The 25,526-nt window shown below is 49.5% G+C and overlaps 1 pseudogene and 2 gene segments (V, D, J or C); all 3 read right to left on the minus strand.

Moving 5' to 3' along the window:
- Positions 1 to 519: 519 nt before the first annotated feature.
- LOC144273307 (T cell receptor alpha variable 27 pseudogene) lies at positions 520 to 1,082 on the minus strand (annotated as a pseudogene).
- Positions 1,083 to 2,035: 953 nt separating this feature from the next.
- LOC144273308 (T cell receptor alpha variable 27-like) lies at positions 2,036 to 2,703 on the minus strand. The segment is given in 2 exon segments: positions 2,036 to 2,331; positions 2,652 to 2,703. Coding segments are annotated over 2 exon segments (348 nt in total).
- A 9,526-nt stretch (positions 2,704 to 12,229) lies between these two features.
- LOC144273309 (T cell receptor alpha variable 21-like) lies at positions 12,230 to 13,086 on the minus strand. The segment is given in 2 exon segments: positions 12,230 to 12,525; positions 13,029 to 13,086. Coding segments are annotated over 2 exon segments (354 nt in total).
- Positions 13,087 to 25,526: the final 12,440 nt, after the last annotated feature.

Here is a 25,526-nt window from a genome sequence, read left to right on the forward strand (position 1 = left end):
GACTTCAGTGGGCCCAGAGGAGGCAGGGGCAGAAAAGCTGTTTGGACAGTTGCTGAGGACGTTAATTTGCCCCATTTGTTAGCCCAGAAAGGGGAGTGAACTGCTGAATGACTTGGCTGGAGCCTGGAGCCCAGAGAAAACACAGCCGGGAATGGACCCGGCAGCCAACGAAGTAGCCAGGCAAAGTCCCCTGCCACGCCAGACCCCGGAAACGAGTGGTGAGGCCTCGGGCATAGAAGCATCGACCGCTCCCTGGGGCTCCTGGGGAAATGCTGCCTTCATGGCCAAGGTCAAAGCGCCTCCGGTAGAGCTGGGAGCCGAAACCACGTTTCCTCGTTCCCCCCCCCCCCCCCCCCCACCGCCCTAACTAGGGAGCCTCCCCCTCAGCAGGGCTATAAACTCCTGTCCCCGTCTGCCCACGGGCCTCTGTCCCACACCGCCCGGCGCGCCCCCAGCGCCCCGCAGCCCCCTCCCGGGTCACACCCACAGTTACTGTACAGGCTACGCCTGCCCCCTGTGTCACTGTGTCTCCACGGCGCAGAGGTAGCGGGCGGTGTCCCCCAGCCGGCAGCCGCGGATGTGCAGGGAGCTCCGCTTCTGCCCCGGATCGTGATCCGCAGTGAAATTCGGTTCTTGTGTCTGGTTCCCCTTGCCGAACAGCATCAGCAGGAAAAGGGGCCGCTCCCCGGGAGCCTGCCGGTACCAGTGTAAACTTTGGATAGCGCTAGAGTAAGTGCAGGTCACGGTGCCATTCTGCCCCTCAGAGACATCCAGCCATTCCGGGCTCTGCTCCACAGAGAGCTGCCCGCTGGCCACTGGGAATAACGGAGACAAGGGGGAAGCAAGTCAGAAGCTGCCACGAGCCACCTACCCCCGGGAACCGCGGGGTGGGGTGGGAAGAGAGACAGGCTGCGGGGGGACAGACTGACCGATCTCTCCATTTCACTCCCTTCTTCCCCACCACACAGTCAATGAAATCCAGCCCCAGCTCCCTGCTAGTAACCAGGGGTTCTGTCTCCCCAGCCCTTACCCCACAGGTGCATTAGCTGGATCACCCAGGACAGGCCCCGCGGCCTCCCCATCCCTGCGCTCACTGACACCCCAGGGCGCGGAGAGGCTGCTGGGTTCTCCCTGGGGCTGGCACATGTGTTGGGGTCTCCTGTGCTGTAGGGATCGGACACGTCCTTCTCCCCCCTCGTGTGCCCAGCCAATCAGCGACCAGCCCCTTCTCTCCCGTCGCAGCCGTGCGTCCCTGTGCGCAACCTTAGTGCGTTGGTTACACTGCTAAACGCTGACCCCTAGTGGCCAAATCCGTACCTCAGGTCGCAGTAGAGCATCCTCTTGGACCCTCCCCCAGCGTGACAGAAAATCCTTTCAGTTGGGTGATTTCCCCTCACAAAGGAATTGAGTGCAGATCCCAGTGGAAATATATCACTTGCTTCACAGTTCTCAAACGATCCTAAGGGAGTTAGGCACCTAGATATCATATTATTTGGGCACCTAATTCTCATAAGATGTTCTGAAAATCACTTCCTCTTTTCCTTGCTCTGCCACTGTCTTCCTCCGCTACCTTGTCTGTACAGTGAGACTGAGCCTGGCCGTGGCTTTATCAGCCACCACCGTATAAATTTGAACTAAGAGGTCCATTTCGTAGTGGGCTGGGGGAACCCGACTTCCTTAAGCTCCCTGGGGAAAGCTCGTCTCAGTAGCTTGCCCAAGGTCACGCAGAGTTAAGAAAGATTGTATTGAAAGATGTCCAGGCGGATAGAAAGAAAATCCCGTGGGTGGAGGGATAGATACATCTATAGCCCGAGAGCTGGGAATGGGGGATACAGAGCGAGAAACTGACCCCTGGGTTCAGGAGACCTACCCCATCCCTTAACCACCAGACCAACCTCCCCCTCCCCAGAGCTGTAAATCCTTTCCCCCAGCTCTATGAGGCTAGTCCCACGCCGCCCGGCGCGCCCCCAGCGCCCCGCAGCCCCCTCCCGGATCACACCCACAGTTACTGTACAGGCTACGCCTGCCCCCTGTGTCACTGTGTCTCCACGGCGCAGAGGTAGCGGGCGGTGTCCCCCAGCCGGCAGCCGCGGATGTGCAGGGAGCTCCGCTTCTGCCCCGGATCGTGATCCGCAGTGAAATTCGGTTCTTGTGTCTGGTTCCCCTTGCCGAACAGCATCAGCAGGAAAAGGGGCCGCTCCCCGGGAGCCTGACGGTACCAGTGTAAACTGTTGATGGTTTCCGAGTAAGTGCAGGTCACGGTGCCATTCTGCCCCTCAGAGACATCCAGCCACTCCGGGCTCTGCTCCACAGAGAGCTGCTCGCTGGCCACTGGGAATAACGGAGACAAGGGGGAACCAAGTCAGACGCTGCCCTGAGCCACCTGCCCCCGGCAATCGCAGGACAGGGTGGGAAGAAAGACAGGATGCACTGAATGCATCCGATGAAGTGAGCTGTAGCTCAGGAAAGCTTATGCTCAAATAAATTTGTTAGTCTCTAAGGTGCCACAAGGACTCCTTTTCTTTTTAGGCTGTGGGTGGATAGACTGACCGATCTCTCCATTTCACTCCCTTCTTCCCCACCACACAGTCAATAAAATACAGCCCCAGCTCCCTGCTAGTGACCAGCGGTTCTGTCTCCCCAGCCCTTACCCCACAGGTGCATTAGCTGGATCACCCAGGACAGCCCCCGCAACCTCCCCATCCCTGCGCTCACTGACACCCCTGGGCGCGGGGACGCTGCTGAGTTCTCCTTGGGGCTGGCAGGTGTGTTGGGGTCTCCTCTGCTGTAGGGATCGGACACGTCCTTCTCCCCCGTCGTGTGCCCAGCCAATCAGCGACCAGCCCCTTCTCTCCCATCACAGCCGTGCGTCCCTGCGGAGAACTCCTTCGCTCAGGGCCCTTTACCTTGTGAGGGCTGCCCCCTTGTGGCCAAGTGCATAAGCGGGTGCAGAAATATTTAGTTCTTTTCAAAGGGGAGTCAGGTGCCCAACTCCCATTGACCTCTACCAGAACTGGGTGTTCAAATCCCCTAGGCAGCCATCCTGATTTTACAGAAGTGATTCTTTTTTTACTTCTATTAAAAGTCTTCTTGTAAGGACACTGAATGCTTTTTCATTGTTCTAAGATCCAAGGGTTTGGGTCTGTGGTCACCTATGCAAATTGGTGAGGATTTTTACCAAACCTTCCCCAGGAAGTGGGGTGCAAGGGTTGGGAGAATTTGGGGGGAAAGACGTTTCCAAACTACGTTTTTTCAGGAACCCAGATAAAGTTTGGTGGTGGCAGTGGAAGTCCAAGGGCAAAGGGTAAAATAGTTTGTACCTTGGGGAAGTTTTAACCTAAGCTGGGAAAAGTAAGCTTAGGAGGTTTTCATGCAGGTCCCCACATCTGTACCCTAGAGTTCAGAGTGGGGAAGGAACCTTGACAGGCTGCCACTCTTAAAAATGATTAAGGGACTGGAACACATGAGTTATGAGGAGAGGCTGAGGGAACTGGGGATGTTTAGTCTGCAGAAGAGAAGAATGAGGGGAGATTTGATAGCTGCTTTCAACTACCTGAAAGGGGGTTCCAAAGAGGATGGTTCTAGACTATTCTCAGTGGTGGAAGAGGACAGAACAAGGAGTAATGGTCTCAAATTGCAGTGGGGGAGGTTTAGGTTGGATATTAGGAAAAACTTTTTCACTAGGAGTGTGGGGAATCACTGGAATAGGTTACCTAGGGAGGTGGTGGAATCTCCTTCCTTAGAGGTTTTTAAGGCCTGGCTTGACAGAGCTCTGGCTGGGATGATTTAGTTGGGGATTGGTCCTGCTTTGAGCAGGGGGTTGGACTAGATAACTTCCTGAGGTCCCTTCCAATTCTGATATTCAATGATTTTATGACAGCGGGCTCTGTGCCACATTAACCTGGCAACTTACACCTAATGGGAAAGGGAATTTAGATTTATAAACAGAATAATCAATTAATCAGGTCCCTCCATCATCCCTAAATCCCAGGAGAACAGAAGAATGCATCATTTTCACATTGTTCTGGCAGTCATCACCTCCCCTGGGTTAAGATTCACAAAAGTAACTCGTGATTCTTGGGTGCCCAGCATAAGACACGGTAAAGAGTCTAATTACCAGAGGCAGTGTCCCCAGCCAGCCAGAAAAGAGCTACAGGAATGATTTGAGATGACTTTAAGACTCTGATCCCAAGAATGACGTGTGCATGGAATTCAGTGTGATCTGTAGCCTAGGCTAATTAGCCTGTAAGGTCTTTGGGACAGGGAATCTCTTGTCCCGTGTTTGGGCAGCGCCTTGCTCAATGGGCTCCTTGTTCATGACTCGGGCTCCCTGGCACTAGGGTAATACAAAAACAAGGAGTCCTTGTAGCACTTTAGACACTTACAAATTTATTTGGGCATACGCTTTCATGGGCTAAAACCCACTTCATCAGATGCGTGGAGTGCACCCTACAGTAGGGAGTTATAAATACACAGCATATGAAAAGATGAGAGTTGCCTTACCAAGTGGGGGGTCAGTGCTAATGAGCCGATTCAATTTAAGTTGGAATTAGGCAATTCTCAACAGTTGACAAGAAGGAGTGGAAATCACTTTTATAGTGTTAACGAGGCCAGTATAAACAAGGTGGCTCATTTCAAACAGTTGACAAGAAGGTGTGAGTATTTATCAAGGCGAAATTAGCTTTTGTAAAAACAACAGGGAGTACTTGTGGCACCTTAGAGACTAAAAAATTGATTTAGTTTCTGTAGTGATCCATCCATTCCCAGTCTCTATTCAAGCCTAATTTGATGGTGTCCAGTTTGCAAATTAATTCCAGTTCTGCAGTTTCTCATTGGAGTCTGTTTTTGAAGGTTTTTTTTTTTTTCTTTTTTTGTTGAAGAACTGCCACTTTTAAATCTCAAGTATCAGAGGGGTAGCCATGTTAGTCTGGATCTGTAAAAGCAGCAAAGAGTCCAGTGGCACCTGGGTGGCATCTAAAGAAGTGGATATTCACCCACAAAAGCTTATGCTCCAATACGTCTGTTAGGCTATAAGGTGCCACAGGACGCTTTGCCACTTTTAAATCTGTTATTGAGTGACCAGGGAGACTGAAGTGTTCTCCAACTGGTTTTTGAATGTTGAGCTCAGGAACATCAGTTATAGGGCAATGCTCTAGTTTGTGATTACAAGAATGATTTAAGCCATTCTTGTAATAATTCTTAAAAGGTAACTTTGTCCCAGTCTCTCTGCATCTATCTGGGAAGGAGATTTATGAGTAGATGGCTCTTTAATCTACTGGACAAAGGCATGTAAGACCCAATGGCAGGAGCTGAAGCTAGAGAAATTCAGGCTAGAGATAAGGTGCCAGCTCTGTAATGGTGATTAGCCATCGGAGCAACTTTCTTAAGGAAGTGGGTAGATTCTCCAGCTAGGAGTCTTTAAATCAAGACTGGATGTCTTTCTCCAGATCCACACAGAGCATGGGCCCAATGCGGGAATCACTGGTGACATTGTCTGGGGTGCAGGGAGTCAGACTAAATGATCACAGTATTCCCTTCTGCCTTAAAATCTATGAAACAGAGGCACCCAGAATCACTCATCACTTCTGAGAATCTTGGCTCCTGTTATAATCAAAGGGTTTAAAAAGCGGCAGGACTTACAGTAAAGATGAACGACCAGGATCACTAGTAAGGCCCCAGGACACCTCTTCTTTGTGCTCCCTCTCATTTCTGTGACCCATGTCCTAGAAGGGTTCCTGGCCCCTCATGTATTTATCACCTGCAGGCTTCTCCGTCCTCTCCTGGAGCTTTTTAAATCTACTTGCATTTCTCCTGCTTGAGAGGCAAGACATGTCCCCTCTCGCCCTATCAACAGCAAGGCCCATCCCTCCCAGACAAAACACAAACTCACTGCAGAGACCTATGCAATTAACTTCCTCTCCAATGCACTTCTTTCAAGACGCAACACTGCCCCCAGCAGTTAAAGTCTTTGTACAGGAGGATGGCCACTTTGTTTCACTGGGTCTCCACAGCACAGAAATAGCCAGCTGAGTCGGCGAGCTGAGAACCGTCGATGTGACATGGCTCTGTCTCTCCCTTTCCAAGACCTCAGCTATGAAATCTGGTCCCTGGGTAACGTTCCCATCCTCATACAGGCTCAGCAGCAAGGCAGGACTTTCCCCAGGCAACTGTCTGTACCACTGTACGCAGGACACTGTGCCCGAGTAGCTGCAGGTCAGAGTGGAGATCTCCCCTTCAGATCTGGTCAGAGATGGAGGACTCTGATCCACTTTAATTTGGCAGCTCACCCCTGTAGACAAAGGCAAATGGAGAAGCAACAGATGAGCTTGTTCGGTTCTCATCACCCCCTCATCTTCCCCAGCAGTTGCTCCTTATCGCTGTTCTTCATCAGCCAAAATAAATCAGAATCTCTTAATATTCTGGGCCTTGGTGTAAATCTGTGTGGCTCCATCAAAGTCAGCAAACCTCCCCTGATAAGCACCAGCTGAGTGCCTGCTCCGTTCTTGTGATATCAGCCCAGCATCTCCTGGAGAATGCAGAGGCCTCTTGGGTCATCAGGGACTAGAACTGCTCTGGGGAACGGAGGCACCGAGAGACAGGGGAGGGGGTTTCCAAAGGAGCCAGGCACTCAAGGCATATTGCAGTTTCAAAGGGATTCAGGCGCCTGACGCTGTTGGCCTCCTTCCAAAATCCAAGCCTAAGTCACTTGCCTAAGACCACAGAGTCTGTGGCAGAGCCGGGAAATGAGTTCACGTCTCCTGAGCCCAGTCTAGTGGCTAAAGCACCAGACCTTCCTCATCCCCACATTATAATTATCTCAGTACTGGAGTAACTCAGTGCAACTCCATGGCCTGTTCATTGCCCAGGAGAACAGGCTAGGTCCTTACTGGCATTAAACTCTATGAATTATTATTATAGCACCTGGAGACCCAGCTGAGATCAGAGCCCCTTGTGCCAGGCGCTGTAGAGACACAGAATACAAGACAATTCCTGTCCCCCAGAGCTCAATAGACAAAATCTCCACAAACATACAATGGAACTGAACTGAGCTGGGGGGTGAGGCATTGTGCTGGATGCTGCAGAGACCCCCAGGAACTGAGATCTGGGCCCTGTTTCGCCGGGCACTGCACAGACACAGTGTGGAAAAGCCCATGCCATGATGAGCTCACAGTCTAGACAGACAAACTCCCCCTAGAACTGAATGGACAGTATCACTGACAAGGATGCCAGCTGCCTTTCCATTGCTGCTCCAGGTTACCCCTCAGCGCACTGAGGCCAGGGGATGGAGCTTTTTCCCTGCCTCCAGGACAGTAATGCAAAATCTGTCTGCAGCCCTCTTTGCTGGAGGAATCACACACTTTATTCTCACACTGTGAGCCCAGACAATCAGGGACAAGCCCTTAGTCTCACTAAAATAGAACCATGCCCTGGCGTAACCCTTTGCCTCTGTTTCAGAGTAGCAGCCATGTCAGTCTGTCGCTGCAAAAAGAAAAGGAGGACTTGTGGCGCCTTAGAAACTAACAAATTTATTTGAGCGTAAGCTGTAGCTCACGAAAGCTTAAGCTCAAATAAATTCGTTACCCTTTAAGGTGCCACAAGTCCTCCTTCCCTTTGCCTCTGGTGTCTTAGGGGAAAAGCTGCTCTCTGCCGGGCAAAGAGACAAGAGACGGGTGCAACTTGATTAACCTCAGGTTTCAGAGTAACAGCCGTGTTAGCCTGTAGTCACAAAAAGAAAAGGAGGACTTGTGGCACCTTAGAGACTAACCAATTTATTTGAGCATAAGCTTTCACGAGCTACAGCTCACTTCATCGGATGCATACTGTGGAAAGTATAGAAGATCTTTTTATACGCACAAAGCATGAAAAAATGGGTGTTTACCACTACAAAAAGTTTTCTCTCCCCCCCACCCCACTCTCCTGCTGGTAATAGCTTATCTAAAGTGATCACTCTCCTTACAATGTGTATGATAATCAAGTTGGACCATTTCCAGCACCACTTTAGATAAGCTATTACCAGCAGGAGAGTGGGGTGGGAGGAGGTATTTTTTCATGCTTTGAGTGTATAAAAAGATCTTCTACACTTTCCACAGTATGCATCCGATGAAGTGAGCTGTAGCTCAGGAAAGCTTATGCTCAAATAAATTGGTTAGTCTCTAAGGTGCCACAAGTACTCCTGTTCTTTTTGATTAATCTCAATCTCCTTCCTCTTCGTTACAAATGCTTCCCCCTCCTGGCAAGAAACACACATATTGAAGTGAATCCCCCTGTCGTTGTCACTGTTAGTATGTGCTTATATACGAATGCACAAAGCCTTGGAAACAAGCAGGGAGAACTGGAGGTCCTGGTGATGTCAAGGAATTATGACGTGATTGGAATAACAGGGACTTGGTGGGATAACTCACATGACTGGAGCACTGTCATGGTTGGTTATAAACTGTTCAGGAAGGACAGGCAGGGCAGAGGAGGTGGGGGAGTAGCGCTGTATGTAAGGGAGCAGTATGACTGCTCAGAGCCCCGCTATGATACTGCAGAAAAACCTGAGTGTCTCTGGATTAAGTTTAGAAGTGTGAGCAACAGGAGTGATGTAGTGGTGGGAGTCTGCTATAGACCACCGGACCTATGAGGTGGATGAGTCTTTCTTCCAGCAGCTCGCGGAAGCTACTAGATCGCATGCCCTGGTTCTCATGGGTGACTTTAATTTTCCTGATATCTGCTGGGAGAGCAATACAGCGGTGCATAGACAATCCAGGAAGTTTTTGGAAAGCGTAGGGGACAATTTCCTGGTGCAAGTGCTAGAGGAGCCAACTAGGGGGGGAGCTTTTCTTGACCTTCTGCTCACAAACCGGGAAGAATTAGTGGGGGAAGCAAAAGTGGATGGGAATCTGGGAGGCAGTGACCATGAGTTGGTTGAGTTCAGGATCCTGACACAGGGAAGAAAGGTAAGCAGCAGGATACGGACCCTGGACTTCAGGAAAGCAGACTTCAACTCCCTCAGGGAACGGATGGGCAGGATCCCCTGGGGGACTAACATGAAGGGGAAAGGAGTCCAGGAGAGCTGGCTGTATTTCAAGGAATCCCTGTTGAGGTTACAGGGACAAACCATCCCGATGTGTCGAAAGAATAGTAAGTATGGCAGGCTACCAGCTTGGCTTAACGGTGAAATCCTAGCAGATCTTAAACATAAAAAAGAAGCTTACAAGAAGTGGAAGGTTGGACATATGACCAGGGAAGAGTATAAAAATATTGCTTGGGCATGTAGGAATGAAATTAGGAGGGCCAAATCGCACCTGGAGCTGCAGCTAGCGAGAGATGTTAAGAGTAACAAGAAGGGTTTCCTCAGGTATGTTGGCAACAAGAAGAAAGCCAAGGAAAGTGTGGGCCCCTTAATGAATGAGGGAGGCAACCTAGTGACAGAGGATGTGGAAAAAGCTAATGTACTCAATGCTTTTTTTGCCTCTGTCTTCACAAACAAGATCAGCTCCCAGACTGCTGTGCTGGGCATCACAACATGGGGAATAGATGACCAGCCCTCTGTGGAGAAAGAGGTGGTTAGGGACTATTTAGAAAAACTGGACGTGCACAAGTCCATGGGGCCGGATGAGTTGCATCCAAGAGTGCTAAAGGAACTGGCAGCTGTGATTGCAGAGCCATTGGCCATTATCTTTGAAAACTCGTGGCGAATGGGGGAAGTCCTGGATGACTGGAAAAAGGCTAATGTAGTGCCCATCTTTAAAAAAGGGAAGAAGGAGGATCCTAGGAACTGCAGGCCAGTAAGCCTCACTTCAGTCCCCAGAAAAATCATGGAGCAGGTCCTCAAAGAATCAATCCTGAAGCACTTGCATGAGAGGAAAGTGATCAGGAACAGCCAGCATGGATTCACCAAGGGAAGGTCATGCCTGACTAATCTAATTGCCTTCTATGATGAGATTACTGGTTCTGAGGATGAAGGGAAAGCAGTGGATGTATTGTATCTTGACTTTAGCAAAGCTTTTGACACGGTCTCCCACAGTATTCTTGTCAGCAAGTTAAGGAAGTATGGGCTGGATGAATGCACTATAAGGTGGGTATAAAGTTGACTAGATTGTCGGGCTCAACGGGTAGTGATCAATGGCTCCATGTCTAGTTGGCAGCCGGTGTCAAGTGGAGTGCCCCAGGGGTCGGTCCTGGGGCCGGTTTTGTTCAATATCTTCATAAATGATCTGGAGGATGGTGTGGATTGCACTCTCAGCAAATTTGCGGATGATACTAAATTGGGAGGAGTGGTAGATACGCTGGAGGGCAGGGATAGGATACAGAGGGACCTCGACAAATTGGAGGATTGGGCCAAAAGAAATCTGATGAGGTTCAATAAAGATAAGTGCAGGGTCCTGCACTTAGGACGGAAGAACCCAATGCACAGCTACAGACTAGGGACCGAATGGCTAGGCAGCAGTTCTGCGGAAAAGGACCTAGCGGTGACAGTGGACGAGAAGCTGGATATGAGCCAGCAGTGTGCCCTTGTTGCCAAGAAGGCCAATGGCATTTTGGGATGTATAAGTAGGGGCATAGCGAGCAGATCGAGGGATGTGATCGTTCCCCTCTATTCGACATTGGTGAGGCCTCATCTGGAGTACTGTGTCCAGTTTTGGGCCCCACACTACAAGAAGGATAAATTGGAAAGAGTCCAGCGAAGGGCAGCAAAAATGATTAGGGGTCTGGAACACATGACTTATGAGGAAAGGCTGAGGGAACTGGGATTGTTTAGTCTGCAGAAGAGAAGGATGAGGGGGGATTTGATAGCTGCTTTCAACTACCTGAGAGGTAGTTCCAGAGAGGATGGTTCTAGACTATTCTCAGTGGTGGAAGAGGACAGGATAAGGAGTAATGGTCTCAGGTTGCAGTGGGGGAGGTTTAGGTTGGATATTAGGAAAACCTTTTTCACTAGGAGGGTGGTGAAACACTGGAATGCGTTGCCTAGGGAGGTGGTGGAATCTCCTTCCTTAGAAGTTTTTTAGGTCAGGCTTGACAAAGCCCTGGCTGGGATGATTTAATTGGGTATGGGTCCTGCTTTTGAGCAGGGCATTGGACTAGATGACCTCCTGAGGTCCCTTCCAACCCTGATATTCTATGGTTCTATGATTCTATGTTTTGTGTCTGTGTTAAATAGTTCCCTTTCCCCTGGGTTTAACACTCTGACTTGCCTCCCCCTGGGCAAAGGGGGGATCCCCAGAGCTGGGCTTCATGGGAATGGGCAGAGCCAGTTCTGCACAAACACTCTGCCGCTGTCTCAGCCTTGTGCTGTAGGGCGCAGCCTGTGGCAACCGGAGATCAGCCTCGGTTTAATCCTCAGTGTCTCATGCTCCCCCAAGGAAGGGGGCTATTTTGTGCCCCTGATGTATCTTGTGTATCTCCATTTGTGTTTCTTATGCCTGGCTGTCTGTCCCTCTCCCTGTCGATGTATCTATAAACCCACCCAACACTTTTTTCTTTTCCCTTTCTTTTCTCCCTGTTCATTTGTTTTTATATTTTAACTTTTAATTTCCTTCCTCCCGCCAAACCTCCAGGCTCCTTAGGTCAGTGGTTCTCAACCAGGGGTACATGTACCCCAGGAGGTACACAGAGATCTTCCAGGGGGTGCATCGACTCATCTAGAGATTTGCCTAGTTTTACAACAGGCTACAGAAAAAGCACTGGCGAAGTCAGTACAAACTAACATTTCATACAGACAATGACTCGTTTATACTGCTCTATATACTATGCACTGAAATGTAAGTAGAGTCGTTATATTTCAGTTGATTTATTTTATAATTATTTGGTACACAGGAAAAAGTCAACAATTGTTCAATAACAGTGTGGCCGGGGCAAGTCTGTATTTTTAGGTCTGATTTTGTAAACAAGTAATATTTAAATGAGGTGAAACTTCGGGGTACACAAGACAAACCAGACCCTTGGAAAGGGGAACACTAGTCTGGAAAGGTTGAGAGCTGCTCCCTTGGGGGTCTTTCCCTAGGAGGTATTCCCCAAGTGCATTCCCTCCTCAGCCTCTCTGTCTCAGCTCCCGACCTGTGCGAAGGGGATCCTTGCACAGCCCTGCCTCACCAGGGAGGTGGGGGGCTGACCGTGTTAAGGAAGGTGACGCACGCTCACAGATGCACTGTGTAAGAAGCAGGTGGTGGTGTTGTACCGCCAGCCAGCCTGACAGCTACCCTCCAGCTGGGGAGTTTTTGCACAGGCTGCCAGTTCTCCTGTGTCACTGTGTCTCCACGGCGCAGAAGTAGGTGGCTGCATCTCCCAACTGTGATTCTCTGATGTGCAGGGAGCTCAGCTGCTTCCCCTTGTCGAGCTCCGCCGTGAGGTTGGGCTCCTTGGTTTGTTTCCCATCGGACACCAGAATCAGCAGGGAGACAGGCTGGCCTCCGGGAAGCTGCCTGAACCACCGCAAATTCCAGAAATTGCTCGTCGTGTAGTGGCAAGAGATGCTGCTGTTCTGCCCTTCCCGAGTGACCGCAGACAGGTTCTGTTGCACCTCGGCCTGGCAGCTCCCCCCTGCGGGCAGAAGGCAAAAGACACACCCCATAGATGACAGGGCACCTCTGCCCAGTTCACACACTGGCCAGATGCAAAGCCCGGTGGAGTTTCTCTTCATTTCCAGGGGCTTTGAATCTGGCCCACAACTGCTCTTTTCCTAGATTGCTGTATTCCTAGATTGCTCTCATCTAGGGTTAGGGTTAGGGGGTTAGCCGTAGATTATTGCTTGCTGCGAGATTCACAAAGGCACAATAATAAGAGACAGCCCTTGCCCCAAAGAGTTTACAGATTAAATAGCCAAGCAAAGGGTGGGAGGGGAAACTGAGGCACAGAAAAGGGAAGGAACTCCAGCAGGCCAGAGCTGGGAACTGAACCCAGGAGTCCTGTATCCCCATCCACTCCAGTACAGAGAATGGTGCGTGGCTAGCAAAGCGAAGGGAGAGTCAGAGAATTAGTTCTTGTCTCTTAAATCCACCATCACGTTCAGCATCATCTGTAGCGTTTCCTGCCCCCAGACTTACAGGGAATGTTCACCAGCAGTAGCAGCAGCCGTGGGAACAGCAGCCAGGGTCTCTCCATTGTCCCTCAGCAAAGGAGCTTTATAGCCGGGTGTTCCCCGTTCAGTACAGAAGGTTCCGCCCCCCCACAGGTAGATTTACTTCTCCCCCTGGGGCAAATTTACCAGCTCCTCCTCCTGAAGTAGGAGCCTCTTTGGTGCCTTCAGCAATTACGGGGTAGCCTAAGACAGCCAGGAAATGAGTCCCAGGAAGTCACTTTGTAGAACTGCTCTGAGCAAGTGGGTGTTGTGAGTGGGCGGAGTTGTGACTGGATGTTGTGAGACTTGTGGCTGGAATAGCTATCTAGATTTCCTGCTGCAAATCGGTCTAGGCATCCATTTAGCCACCCTGCCCGCTGCTTTGTCCAGCCCTCCCTCTTGCTGCAATATCTGTCTATGCTGACATTCATCTCCCTGGTATGTGAGGGCTGAGAGTAAAATCATTTCCCACACAGGCCCAAGGGCTCTACAAGTCTATGCACGCACATACCCACCTCCCTGACAGGCTGCTGTGGATTTTGTCCTCAAAGCACACTCGTACAAAGCACACTAGTACACAGCTGAGGGCTCAGGCTGGCTGCTGGGGAAGCTGAGCGAGCTGCACCGGTTGGTGGTTTCCAAGGACCTGGTGAAGGAATCTCCCTGTTCCCAGCCACCTGTGATCCTTAATATCACGAACCGCAGGGAACCGCCCGGGACCTGCTGGCAGCAAGGGATGCTCCGCTCTCCCCGCCGGTAACTGCAGCTGAGCTGTGCGGACTGTCCCTCGCTGGAGACAGCGGATTTGTCCTGAGTGACGGCGTATGGGCTGCGGGCCCCTGTGGGGAAAACGGGGCGAGGGAGGCCAAAGGAGCTCAGGCCCAGGGAGGGGCGGGTGTTTGGTTGGAAGTCCCCTTACAGTGGAGGGCTAGAGATGAGCCACCAGGAGACAGACGGAGTTTTACAAACTACAGGTGTCTCTGTTGTGCTCAGTAGAGCTGACTACAAAGAGACAGGATTGGCTTAAACGCAGTAATAAAATACCAAGTGACGCCAAGCTCTTAAATCCTGCATGAGTGTGAGAGGGAAGGTATGTTAGTGTGTGTGAGAGAGAGAATAACAAAGCACAGAGAACGAAAGGGTGTAATACCTCGCAGCAGTGCAATGAGCAGAAGGAAGTTCATGGGTGCTGTGGTGTCTGTCAGACCTTGCAATGAAGGGCAGGACTGGGTCCCTTTGCCTAGAGATCTGAGTCTGACACAGGACATTCTCTGGGTGTGGGCTGCATTCTGGGGGCCAGTCTGTTTATCTAGGAGTGTGCCGTGTTGTTGTAGCTCTGTGAGGCCCACGCTATTGCAGGGATAAGGTGGGTGAGGTCATATCTTTTATTGGACCAACATCTGCTCGTTGACAGGCTTCCCAGCAGAGGAAGAGCTCTGTGTAGCTGGAAAACTTGTCTCCCCAACAGAAGTTGGTCCAATCGAGGATATTATCATCTAGGATCGTGCATGGATCTCTTTGCCTCTGAGAAGAAATGTGGGTGTGTGTGTGTGACGGAGGTAGGCATAGATATCTATATTTCTGAGTGTGTGTGAAGGGGGGATAGATGTCAGAGAGTGTGCCTGTGTGTGTGATTTCAGTGTGTAGGTTTCTGGCTGTGTGTTAGAATCTGTCTATGTGTGTGTGTGAGTCTAGGAGGGAGGGAGAGAGTGTGTGTGGTATGTGAGAATCCTTATGTGAGTGTGTATGTCTGTGTAAGTGTGTGTGTGAGACAGAGAGAGAGAGACTACTTGTGTAAGTGTGTCCTGTGTGTGACTCTGTGTGAGGATGTCTGTGTGCATGTTTCCGGTCTGAAACTGTCTGACCTGAACAACAGGGAAAATCACATTGGAATTACTAAGTTACCAGATTGTCTCCCCAGAGAATGCTTCCCCATCTGCTAGTGTTGTGGGGCAAGGAAGCTATTTGTGATATAAAACCACCCGATCCAGGCAACTGGGGAAGGCGAAAAGGTGAAAATGTGACTGTCTATAATTTTCCAGGTGTTTCTTCAAGGTTCTTCCTTAAATTACTGACTTCTCTCCCCTTTATTCTGTTCACATAGCTTCTGTTCTGGTCCATTCCAATGTATTCTGTTCTGTTCCATTCTGTTCTTATTGCCTCTCACCTACTCTGTTCTACTTCCCTTTCCTCTCTTCTGTGCGCATATCCTCTGTTCTATTCTAACTTCCTCTTATCTCCTCTCTTCGGTCCTTGTGGCCTGCCCCACCCAGGGTTTTGTGACGGGCTGCCTGTGTTCATCTCGCACGGTGCTCCAGCGCGCACAGATACACCGCGGCGTCTTCCAGGCAGCTGCTGTTCAGGTACAAGAAGCTGCTTTTGGTTTTAGTGTCCAGGTTCATGGTGAAATTCTCTCTAGTGTCTCTGCGGCTAGAGGACAGGGAGGCCACGAACCGCGGCTGGCCCCCCTGGGGCTGGCGGTACCAATGCACGCTGTACTCGGTGCCCGTGTAGGAGCAGTTGAGCTGGATGGGTTCTCCTTCATGGGCAGGGGCCTGGGACCGGTCCTGGGTCACCGTGTATTGGGCCAAAGTACCTGGGGGGGAGGAGGTTGGTTTTAGTTCAGGTTTTCTTGCTCAGCAATGACAGAAAAATACATGCACCTCTGTCTAGACAAGGGAGAAAACAAGCAAACGAAAATCCACCCTTCTGCCTGTCCATCTGCCTATCCTTCCACTGTCCGTCTGTCCATCCATCCACCTTCCCTCTGCGCTGTCTGCCTATCCATCCATCTACCCTTCCCTCTTGCTGTCTGTCCGTCCGTCCACCCTTCCCTCCCACTGCGCTGCCTGTCCATCTGCCCATCTTTCCCTCTGCACTGTCCTTCTGTCCTTCCATCCACCTTCCCTCTGTGCTGTCTTTCCCGACTCCATCTGTCTCTCTCTCACTCTGCACCATCTGTGCATCCTCCCCTCTGCACTGTCCGTCTGTCTACCCACGGGCTCCCATGCCCATGGTATCGGAGTGCCTTTCTTTCAGAAAAGCCTGGAAATCCCAACCCGTGGCGCCGTGCTCAGAGCAGAGCCTTGAATACCTGGCGCCAGCACCAGCAGCAAAGCGGGCAGGCTCATTGTCAGGGACCCAGCTGCAGAGTGAAGTGGCTGGACGAGGTGAAGCTCTGACACCGCTCAGCCTCCAGGGGTGGCCTTCAGGCTGGAAGGAAATCGGTACATTTACCCTGCTCAAGTGGGTGGGGGAGGGAAAGGGTTTTGCTTCTGAGTGCCCTGGGCCTGATCCTCCACTGGTGCAGATTAACTGGGTTCCATCAGAGTCACTGGGCCGGTTCCCCAGCTGGAGCAAACTGGCCATAGCTCCGCTGTGTAAATGGCTGATGTAAATCACTGGAGCTGCATTTAAATCCGGGGCAGCTGGTCCCGTTTCTGACAGTTAAGGCTCTGTCCCTATAATTCATGGATTTCCCTCTCTGTTGTGCTCTCCTGGGTTAAGCAATACTTATGTAGCGCGCACACACCAACATCAAGGAAGCAAAAAAATGGTTAAAAGCCACTGGCCGAAGAGGGTAACAAGGCGAAGCGCCAGCCTGTCTCCCTATCAGGCACCGAAAATTGTATCGGGAATTTAAAAAAAAAAAAAAAGGATGAGGGGAAGCGAGTGAAAATAGGGTGTCAATGAAAAGCGGATGGTTGCCGCTGAAGGTGGGTGGAGCGGAATAGCCACTAGGGGGCAGCAGAGGGTACGGCACATGGGGCACTGGCCTGGTTCTACCCTCAGGTGTATCCCGGGAATGGCTGGGCCGATCCGTTTGGCCTGGTGTCCCATCTCCAAAACAGGCTGGTGCCGCACTGTGATTATTTCAGCAAGAGGCTAGGGCCCCCCCTCGGCAGCGTGATTGGTGCTTTAAAAACAGATCGCCACAAGGCTCCCTGCCCCTAAGAGATGACGTGGGCAGCAGGGAAAGGCAGACCAGGGGATGGGAGGGAAACATGCACAGAGAGTAGAACGGACTTGCCCAAGCTCATATAGCAGGTCAGTGGCAGAGACGGGTAGTCACCCTTAGACTGAAGGCTCTTTAGGGAAGAGACTGGGCTGGCGGACTGTGCTTCTGCACCCCCTAGGGCAGGGGTGGGGTTTAGGGTTATGGTGAGAGTGAACTGTCAGGTTGTAGCATTCGTATTTTTGGTTACAGTCTTGCGGGACAGTTACAGTTCAGGGCAAGGGTTAAGTAGAGGGTTAGGTTTACGGTTCAATGGGAATTGAGTGTCTAGATTCCTGAGGCCTCTTTCAAATCTCAGCCCAGTTACCTAGGATAAATATCCAAATGCTGAGAATAAAACATGTTTCCATAGTATCTTCTATCTATACAGACCAAGTTTCAAACTACCAGCTACTGCCGCTGCCTCAGAGGAATATAAATTTCACGTCTGTAAGGGCAGCTAGAAACCGACGGAGAGGAAGAGGGAGGAGTTTGGGGGAACTGCCCGCAGATCCACTGAACAGAGTGGTTTCAGGTCAGCCTGCAGCTGACATATTAGTGTTGTTAAGGGGAGAGGGATGGGCTTGTGGACAAGGGTCTGCTCTGGGATTCAGAGACCAGCTCTGCCGCAGACTGTCTGTGTATGAGGATGTGTACTCCTCTATGCCTCAGTTTCCCTAGCTGTAAAAAAAGGAGAGTTTTTTTCTAACTCATATAGGGACTGTTCAGATTTCTTGACGGGCCCAGGAATCAGTGGGGCATGAATATGTTTACCGGTAGTAATGTCTGGGATTATCACAACAGATGTAATGGGATGAGGCACCCAACTCCGTTAACGTCATTTGAAATGCCCTCCAGAACTCCTGAAAGAATGGTTTTAAATCATTTTCCTCTTTCCTCTGCGGCCTTTGCCGACAGCCCGAGTGAAACCGAAGATGCCGAGCGTCGAAAGGTTTCCAATGACAAGCTGTGTTTATCTGTTCAACCAGCAGAGGGCGCTGCTTTCTCACGGTTTTACCACGTACCACAGGACTTCAGAGTTCGCCGGCCTCCACACACATATTCTCGGGGAAAGTGTCTTGCAATTAAATAGTTTCCAAACAAATCTACCCAAAATGCAAATGTCTCTACAACAGGAGTGTTGATGTGACGCCCGTCTCTGGTCTCTCTCCAGGGCAGGGCCGGCGAAGGGGAAGGGAAGGGAGGGTTTGGCACAGATGCGCTGCGTGGCTCTGTCGCCGTGCGCGCTGCAGGGCGCAGAGATACACCGCGGTGTCCGCCGGCTCCGGGGCTGCGATGCTCAGAGCTGTGGAGCTGTCATCGGCCTGGGAAGAAAACCTCCCCTGGGCGAAATCCGCATTTTCTCGATAAGCCCCGTACAGCTTCGTCCCTCTCCACAGAATGTACTGCGGGGCTCGGTTAGGAGACTGTCGGTACCAGGAGAGAGAGACGCCAGAAGAACCGGTGGTTTTGTAGGAACAGCTGAATGTTACTGAGCCTCCTTCTACGTCAGACACCTGGGATTCCTTGGACTGGATCGAATCACCCAGCGTAGCACCTGGGACAAGAAATAAGTCAATACAATGCACCAGATACAGACAAGCGGAGTGCCCAACCGGGAGAGGAGAAGAGATTGTGGAAGAGAGAGAATAAAACTAGGTATGTAGGTAGGTAGACTGAAAAGGAGAAAGTGCTACAGAGAAATGGAGAAAGGTGGCGGATTGCTTCTGGTTTGGGGAGGAGAGAGAGGGTGTTTAATTAGCAGTGAGTCAGGCTGCATGAACAAATCTAACAGCTCAATGACCTGGATACAGAGTGAGTATAAAAAGGTCTAGAACAAAACACATTTCCATTGTTTAGCGGACTCTGCTCTGAGTCACAAAGAGGAGGCGAAAACACAACAGGGAAGCAACAGGATTGTTGGCTGAATGCTATAAACCAACCCACATGCCTCCCTGAAAAGTCCAGAGGGGCGGATCTGAACCCAGTGCAGTCCCCGAACCCAGAGGAAATGAGGGGAGGGGAGTGGTGTTTGCTTCTGATTTCTATGTGAAACGGTCTGTTTCCTGGCTCTCTCAGCCACCCCAGCTTTTAGAAAGGTTTGGTTCTTTGTAGCTGTCACTATCTCTATGCAATAGATAAAATGTTTAGACATGAAGTGCACTTCTTAGGCTCTCTGATTCCCTGGCGAGGCATGCGTGTATAAGAAGCTGGGCGAACAGAGAGACTGGCAGACACAAAGAGAGACCTGGGTGGATGGATGTCTATTTCAGAGGAGCTGAAACGCTTCACAGCAGCTAAGAACCTGGCCCGACAGAGTTAGACCAGAGTTGCGGTGATGGGACACAGATCAGAACCTCGCCCAGTGTCTTTTACCACGTTTCCAGCTGCAGGAAATCCTGGTACAATTTTCCAAGTTTTGTGGGTGATTTGTTTTATTGACAACAAATATTGTTACATAAAGGTTGTAAATTCATGCATATATTAATTCACATAAATATAACTGAGACGATAACGCATCGGGCTCGGTTTGCACAGCATAGTGGCTCTAACCCTGCACAGGGATAGAAACGGAAAGATCCTCCCTGACATGGGAAGAGCAGAAGGAACTGAACTCGGCAGAGACGTGTTATAAAAAAGGGTCGGGTAGGAAAACAGTCTCTGCCACCCTCGGTGTGTGTGAGCCCCTCGCTCACTTCTTGTATCTCAGGAGCTGCAACTCTGCTCTACTGCGCACCTCAGAGCACAGTGATACGCGGCTGTGCCTTGCAGGGACACAGCCTCAGTCTTTAAGGGAACCCTCTTATTATGGTCGAAAAAACTGATGAGAATGTTCCAGAGGTGACCGTGTTCTTCTCAGCAGGAGATTGATGCGCTGTCTATATGTGCTCGGTTCGGATACTGACGGAACCAGAAGAGATTTGGGCTGGTGAAAGCGGCGGTGAAATTACACTGCAAAGTGGCGGGTTGCCCCTCTGAGATTTTCATTGCTGCAGGAGACTGAAACACAAAATTACTTTGAACAAGACATGTTGAAAGACAAAAAAACCCAGTAATTAAATTATATTTATTCATTCATATTTTTACACAAAAGTCTCGAATGATCTTATGTAGAAACTGGTTTCCATTTTAAAGCAAAGTATCTCGAAAGGAAATCAAAGTTCTTTCCTTAAACCATACGATTCTCTGGTTCAGCGAATCCAGTTTTCTTTTAAAACTTTTAGGTGGGATTTTCAAAAGATCGTTAGGAATTTGGGTGCCTAAAACCCCCTAGGGTTTGAAAACCCTCGCCTGTAATAAGAGGACTCTTGTAGCTCTTAAACACAATAACTCACGTAAAAACTATCATTTCTCTCACCTGACTTCACAAGGAGAAGGCAGAAGGCAGAAGACCGTTTTGCAACTTGAAATTATCCTCCTTTTTGCGAGGCCCTTTACCCAATTATAAAAATAATTCTTCCTCCTGTTTCGTTTATTAAAAGAACGTACATGCTGTAAAAATGCTCTCTCTGTGACTCCCCCTCTTTCTTTTCTTCTTTTCTTTCTGACATGAGAAAGAAATGCTATCCAGGGGAGTGTAGGGTTCAATTACAACTTAAATAAATAAAATACAATGTAAAATGTAATTCCCACGCCCCCTTGTGGACACAATAAATCATGCAAGTAATTTTGAAAAAACAGCTAGAAAACGTAAGAGTGGTCTAGCCCAGTATGGCCAAAGGTCCATCTAGCCCAGTGTCCTGTCTTCCAACAGTGGCCAGAGGTAGACGCTTCAGAGAGAATGAACAGAACAGGGCAAGTATCGAGTGATCCGTCCTCTGTCGTCCAGTCCCAGCATCTGGCAGTCAGAGGTTTAGAGATACTCAGAGTATGGGGTTGCATCTCTGACCATCTTGGCTACTCGCCATTTATGGACCTATCCTCCATGAACCAATCATATATTTCTCTGAAGGGGAAAAAGGCTTATTTTCACATGGAATTTCTCACGCTTCTCTAGGGCCATCATAATTTATGGGTCTGGTGCAGAAGTCATTGGGAGAAATTCTCTAGCCCTTGTTAAGCAGAAGGTCAAACTATATGGGCATAATTCTTCCTTTGGATATTAAAAATCTGTGTATCTCTGTGTTACTTATCTCCAAAAGAAATTATTTCAAAGACTGGATTATTCCTACAAGCCATTCCTTAGTTACAGGAGTTTGGGGAAAGTGTTTCATTGCTTCTTAAGAAAAAAAGATCTTCTCACTAGAGTTCCGCATTTAAAACCTGCTTAGTGTAAATTATTAGGAGTATTAGGGGTTGTAACTCTGCCATAACCAATCCCAATCCCGGTTGGAATAGCAGGAGAGTTGGCATCCGGCTGGCAGCCAGCCATAAAACTTTGCCAAATAAATCCATCAAATGAGTCCTTTATATGCCCTGTAAAGGCTTGGACTGATTAGATTTTTACCAGAATAATTCAACAAGTGTGGATTTCCCCCCACACCCACACAGGTACAAGTGTTTCCCTTGATAACCCTTTGCCTCCCTGTAAAGTTCAGTTAAGAAAAACGCTGCTTGAGAACTTATTTGGAGTTTGATTTATGGGCTATTTACTTTGCATGTGACATACAAATTGGCAACATCATGTTTGAATGGTCACATAGCTTTAACTTTTTGGATCTCGGGTGTCTTCTCTCATTCATTGTGTAAATCACCCTAGTTCTGTGATGAGTGAGGGGCATGAGGAGGAGGAGGAGCACTGTGGGTAAGTTCATCCTCAGCTGACTTCGAGGCCCCATTGTGCTGGGTGCTGCCCAGACACTGGTAGAGACAGCCCCCGCTGCGTTTAAACATTTGGGCTGGGATTTAAGAGCCCGAGGAAGGAAGGCCTCCATTCAATCACAGGTATTTGTGAATGCGTGTATCCATTTGTTTTGGTGGGTGGCATTTTCAGGAGAAGGGTGTGTGTGTGTGTGTGTGTGTACACATTCTGTAATGTATCAGCGAGATGCTGACAGGGAGGACAGCACCTGTGTGTCTGAGCTGTGGCCCAGCCCTGCATCCCTCCCTGGGGGCGAATGCTGGGTCATGGGGACGTTCTCTCTGGTCCCTCTTCCATGCAGAGCCCCTGAAGGTGAAGGGAGGGGAGGGTTTTGTACAGCTCTGCTGTGAGGCTCTGTCACAGTGCCCGCTGCAGGGCGCAGTAATACACCGCCGTGTCTGCCAGCTCCAGGGCTGTGATGTTCAGAGCTGTGGAGTTGCCATCAGCCTGGGAAGAAAACCTCTCCTGGGCGAAACCTGCGGTATCACTGACGGAGCTGTCTTCCTTCGTTCCTCTCCGCAGGATGTACTGCGGGGCGCGGGTCGGATACTGACGGTACCAGTAGAGATAGACACCAGCAGGGTAGCTGGTTTCATAGGAACAGCTGAGGGTCACGGAGCCGCCTTCAGCTCCAGATATCTGGGGTTCCCTGGGCTGGACCGAGTCACGGTCACCCACCACAGCACCTGCAACAAGACATAAAATGTACTGGTTGTATGCAGTCTGAGCGCTCACGTCTATACCTTAGATAGAATGAGAGCGAGGAGGCAGCGGGACAGAGAGAGAGACTGCAAAGAGGGAGAGAGGGAAAGAGAGAAATGGGAACAGGGAAACCCTGGGGGATGTATATACAGTGAGAGAGAGATTCCTTACAAATGAGGCAAATTCTACGACCAACTACCTGGATAAAAGAAAAGGAGCCCTTGTGGCACCTTAGAGACTAACCAATTTATTTGAGCATGAGCTTTCGTGAGCTACAGCTCACTTCATCAGATGCATACCGTGGAAACTGCAGCAGACTTTATATATACACAGAGAATATGAAACAATACCTCCTCCCACCCCACTGTCCTGCTGGTAATAGCTTATCTAAAGTGAGTATCAGGTTAGGCCATTTCCAGCACAAATCCAGGTTTTCTCACCCTCCACCCCCGGTGAGAAAACCTGGATTTGTGCTGGAAATGGCCTAACCTGATGCTCACTTTAGATAAGCTATTACCAGCAGGACAGTGGGGTGGGAGGAGGTATTGTTTCATATTCTCTGTGTATATATAAAGTCTGCTGCAGTTTCCACGGTATGCATCTGATGAAGTGAGCTGTAGCTCACGAAAGCTCATGCTCAAATAAATTGGTTAGTCTCTAAGGTGCCACAAGGACTCCTTTTCTTTTTGCGAATACAGACTAACACGGCTGTTACTCTGATACCTGGATAAAGAGTGAAAACAAAAAGGCCGAACATCACACGTTTGCTCATGGTGTTTAGTGGCTCCGGTTTCAATTCCGCCCTGAACCCTTCAGCCCTGGAGAAACAGCCTCCTCAGCTGAATGTGATAAACTAGCCCCAATTTCTTCAGCCCCTGGCCTAATAAGGGGCGTATGTGGAACTCGGAGCCCTTCCTAGCCCACAGGAAACGGAGTGTGGTTGGTTTAGCTTCTGAACGGCGTCCTTGCCTTCCTCAGACCTCCCTTGTCGAGGTCTTGATTTGCTAGTAAGTGCGACTCTCTTTGCAAGCGGCTACATTAAGTAGGAAGTACAGTGACGGGTTGTACATAGAGTAAATTACATGTCGGAGAAATCTAGGACCCCACCTCCCTGCGACCAATATCTCAAGGGTGCTTGTTTACTGGTGCACGGTGAGTAAGAGGTGCGCTTCAGGGTTGGCTGCCTTGGAAAATCCCCGCTTCTACAACAATCACATTTAAATGTTCAAGTTGAATCGCTCGCGAGAGACCTCCCGGAGGGCAAAATTACACCCGAGTGCGCCCCTGGAGCTCATTCAAGAAAAGTCGGGGTTGATGCACACAGGTTTCAAAGGATTTCCTGAATATCCGGGTATTTGAGCTTTGCAGGATCAGAGGGGCAAAGGAATTCCCGTTCTGAGACTTCTCTACTGAGAACCGGGCACCCGCCCCCCAGATGTAAATTTTAGGGTTGCTACAAACAATGGGATCTGTTTTCAACTGAGACTGGGCAGAGAAGGAGAGAGAGATGCATGGAAGTGGGAAATAATAGGGCAACTTTCCCCCATTCATTTAAAATGTAATGGGCCTCAGTCTTGCTGAGAAAACGCTCCATTTTCATTTGTTTGAATTGCGTTGAGTTGGATTCGACTGGGTTGAGGCTCTCTGAGATTGTTTGTCGCTTGGAATGAATTGAGTTAAACCGGGTTTCTTTGGGTTTGTAGTAGGTTGGGTTGGGCTGTAATCCCCTGAGTTGGGTTTGGGATTGAATTTCATTGAATTGAGTTACGTTGCACTGCTTTGGGTTGGGTTTGATTGGATTGTATTGGGATCGGTTCAGATGGATATAGGGTTCAGCCAGGCTGGAATGATTTAGGCAGAGTTGGCTTGCATTACACTGGGCTCGGGTGGATAGGATTTCATGGGGTGGAGGGAGGAGGAATGAACGCATGCCCATGCGTCTTGTTGCCACGTAAGATGCTGTAAACACAGACAAATTTTAGCGTATCCATTACACGTTTATTGATAGAGTCCTCCTCTTCTCTAGAAGAGTCAGACTTGTTTTGGTAAACTTGTAATCCGATACGTAGCATAACACTGGGAGGGAGTTCCTGAATCTCACTTTCACATGAAATTATAGTCGTGACAAAATGTTATTAAAAGTTTGTACCCTTGCTCTAACACTTGTCCTTTGTGGCTTACCTTTCTTATCGAAAAGACTATTTTAGTCCAAAACATCTTCACTGATAATAATAAAAAAAACAGAGGAATATACTGTAGGGCAAAATGAAGGAACTAAATTGTGTTCGAGAGGACTGACAGAATATCAGATTGGACAATCTGTTTAAAAAACAACAACTTTTTTTCCCCTAAGACATGTCAAGGATGATCCAAGTACATTTGGTCCTGCCTCCTCACAGGGAGCTGGACTAGATGACCTCTTGAGGTCCCTTCCAGCCCTGTGTTTATATGATTCTGTCCTATTACCGTAAACAAACCCCCGCTGGCTTCTTGTACGAGTGGAGGTGCAGTTCTCCCTCACTGTGGGTCTCAGAGCACAGTAATACACAGCGCTCTCCTGGTGAGAAACAGCCTCAATCTTGAAGGGAACCGTCTTATTACCCATGTACAAAGATGCTGAGAATTTTCCCTGGACAAGCGTCTGATCCGGAGCATCAAACTTCGCTTTAGTCAGTATATGCTGGGGAGGCTGGTTCGGATACTGCCGGTACCAAAACAGATACGGGCTTGGGTCACGGGTGGTGAAATTACACTGTAAAGTTACACTTTGTCCCTCTGAGATTCTAACTTCTGAAGGAGACTGGTGCAAGGAGTCAGTTTGTGCAAGACCTGTGGAGGGAAAGGAAAGCTTTAAACATTTACCTATGTGTGGCTGGAACTTTTAAACTCGATGGCACCTGGATCCTTCACTCGCTTGTGCTCCTGTGAAAATTTCAGCCTGTGTATGTATAGGTCTGAGTCACACCTTTAAAAAAAATCTCTCTCTA

This window comes from Eretmochelys imbricata, chromosome 13 (genome assembly GCF_965152235.1).
Source record: "Eretmochelys imbricata isolate rEreImb1 chromosome 13, rEreImb1.hap1, whole genome shotgun sequence".
Lineage (NCBI taxonomy): Eukaryota > Metazoa > Chordata > Testudines > Cheloniidae > Eretmochelys > Eretmochelys imbricata.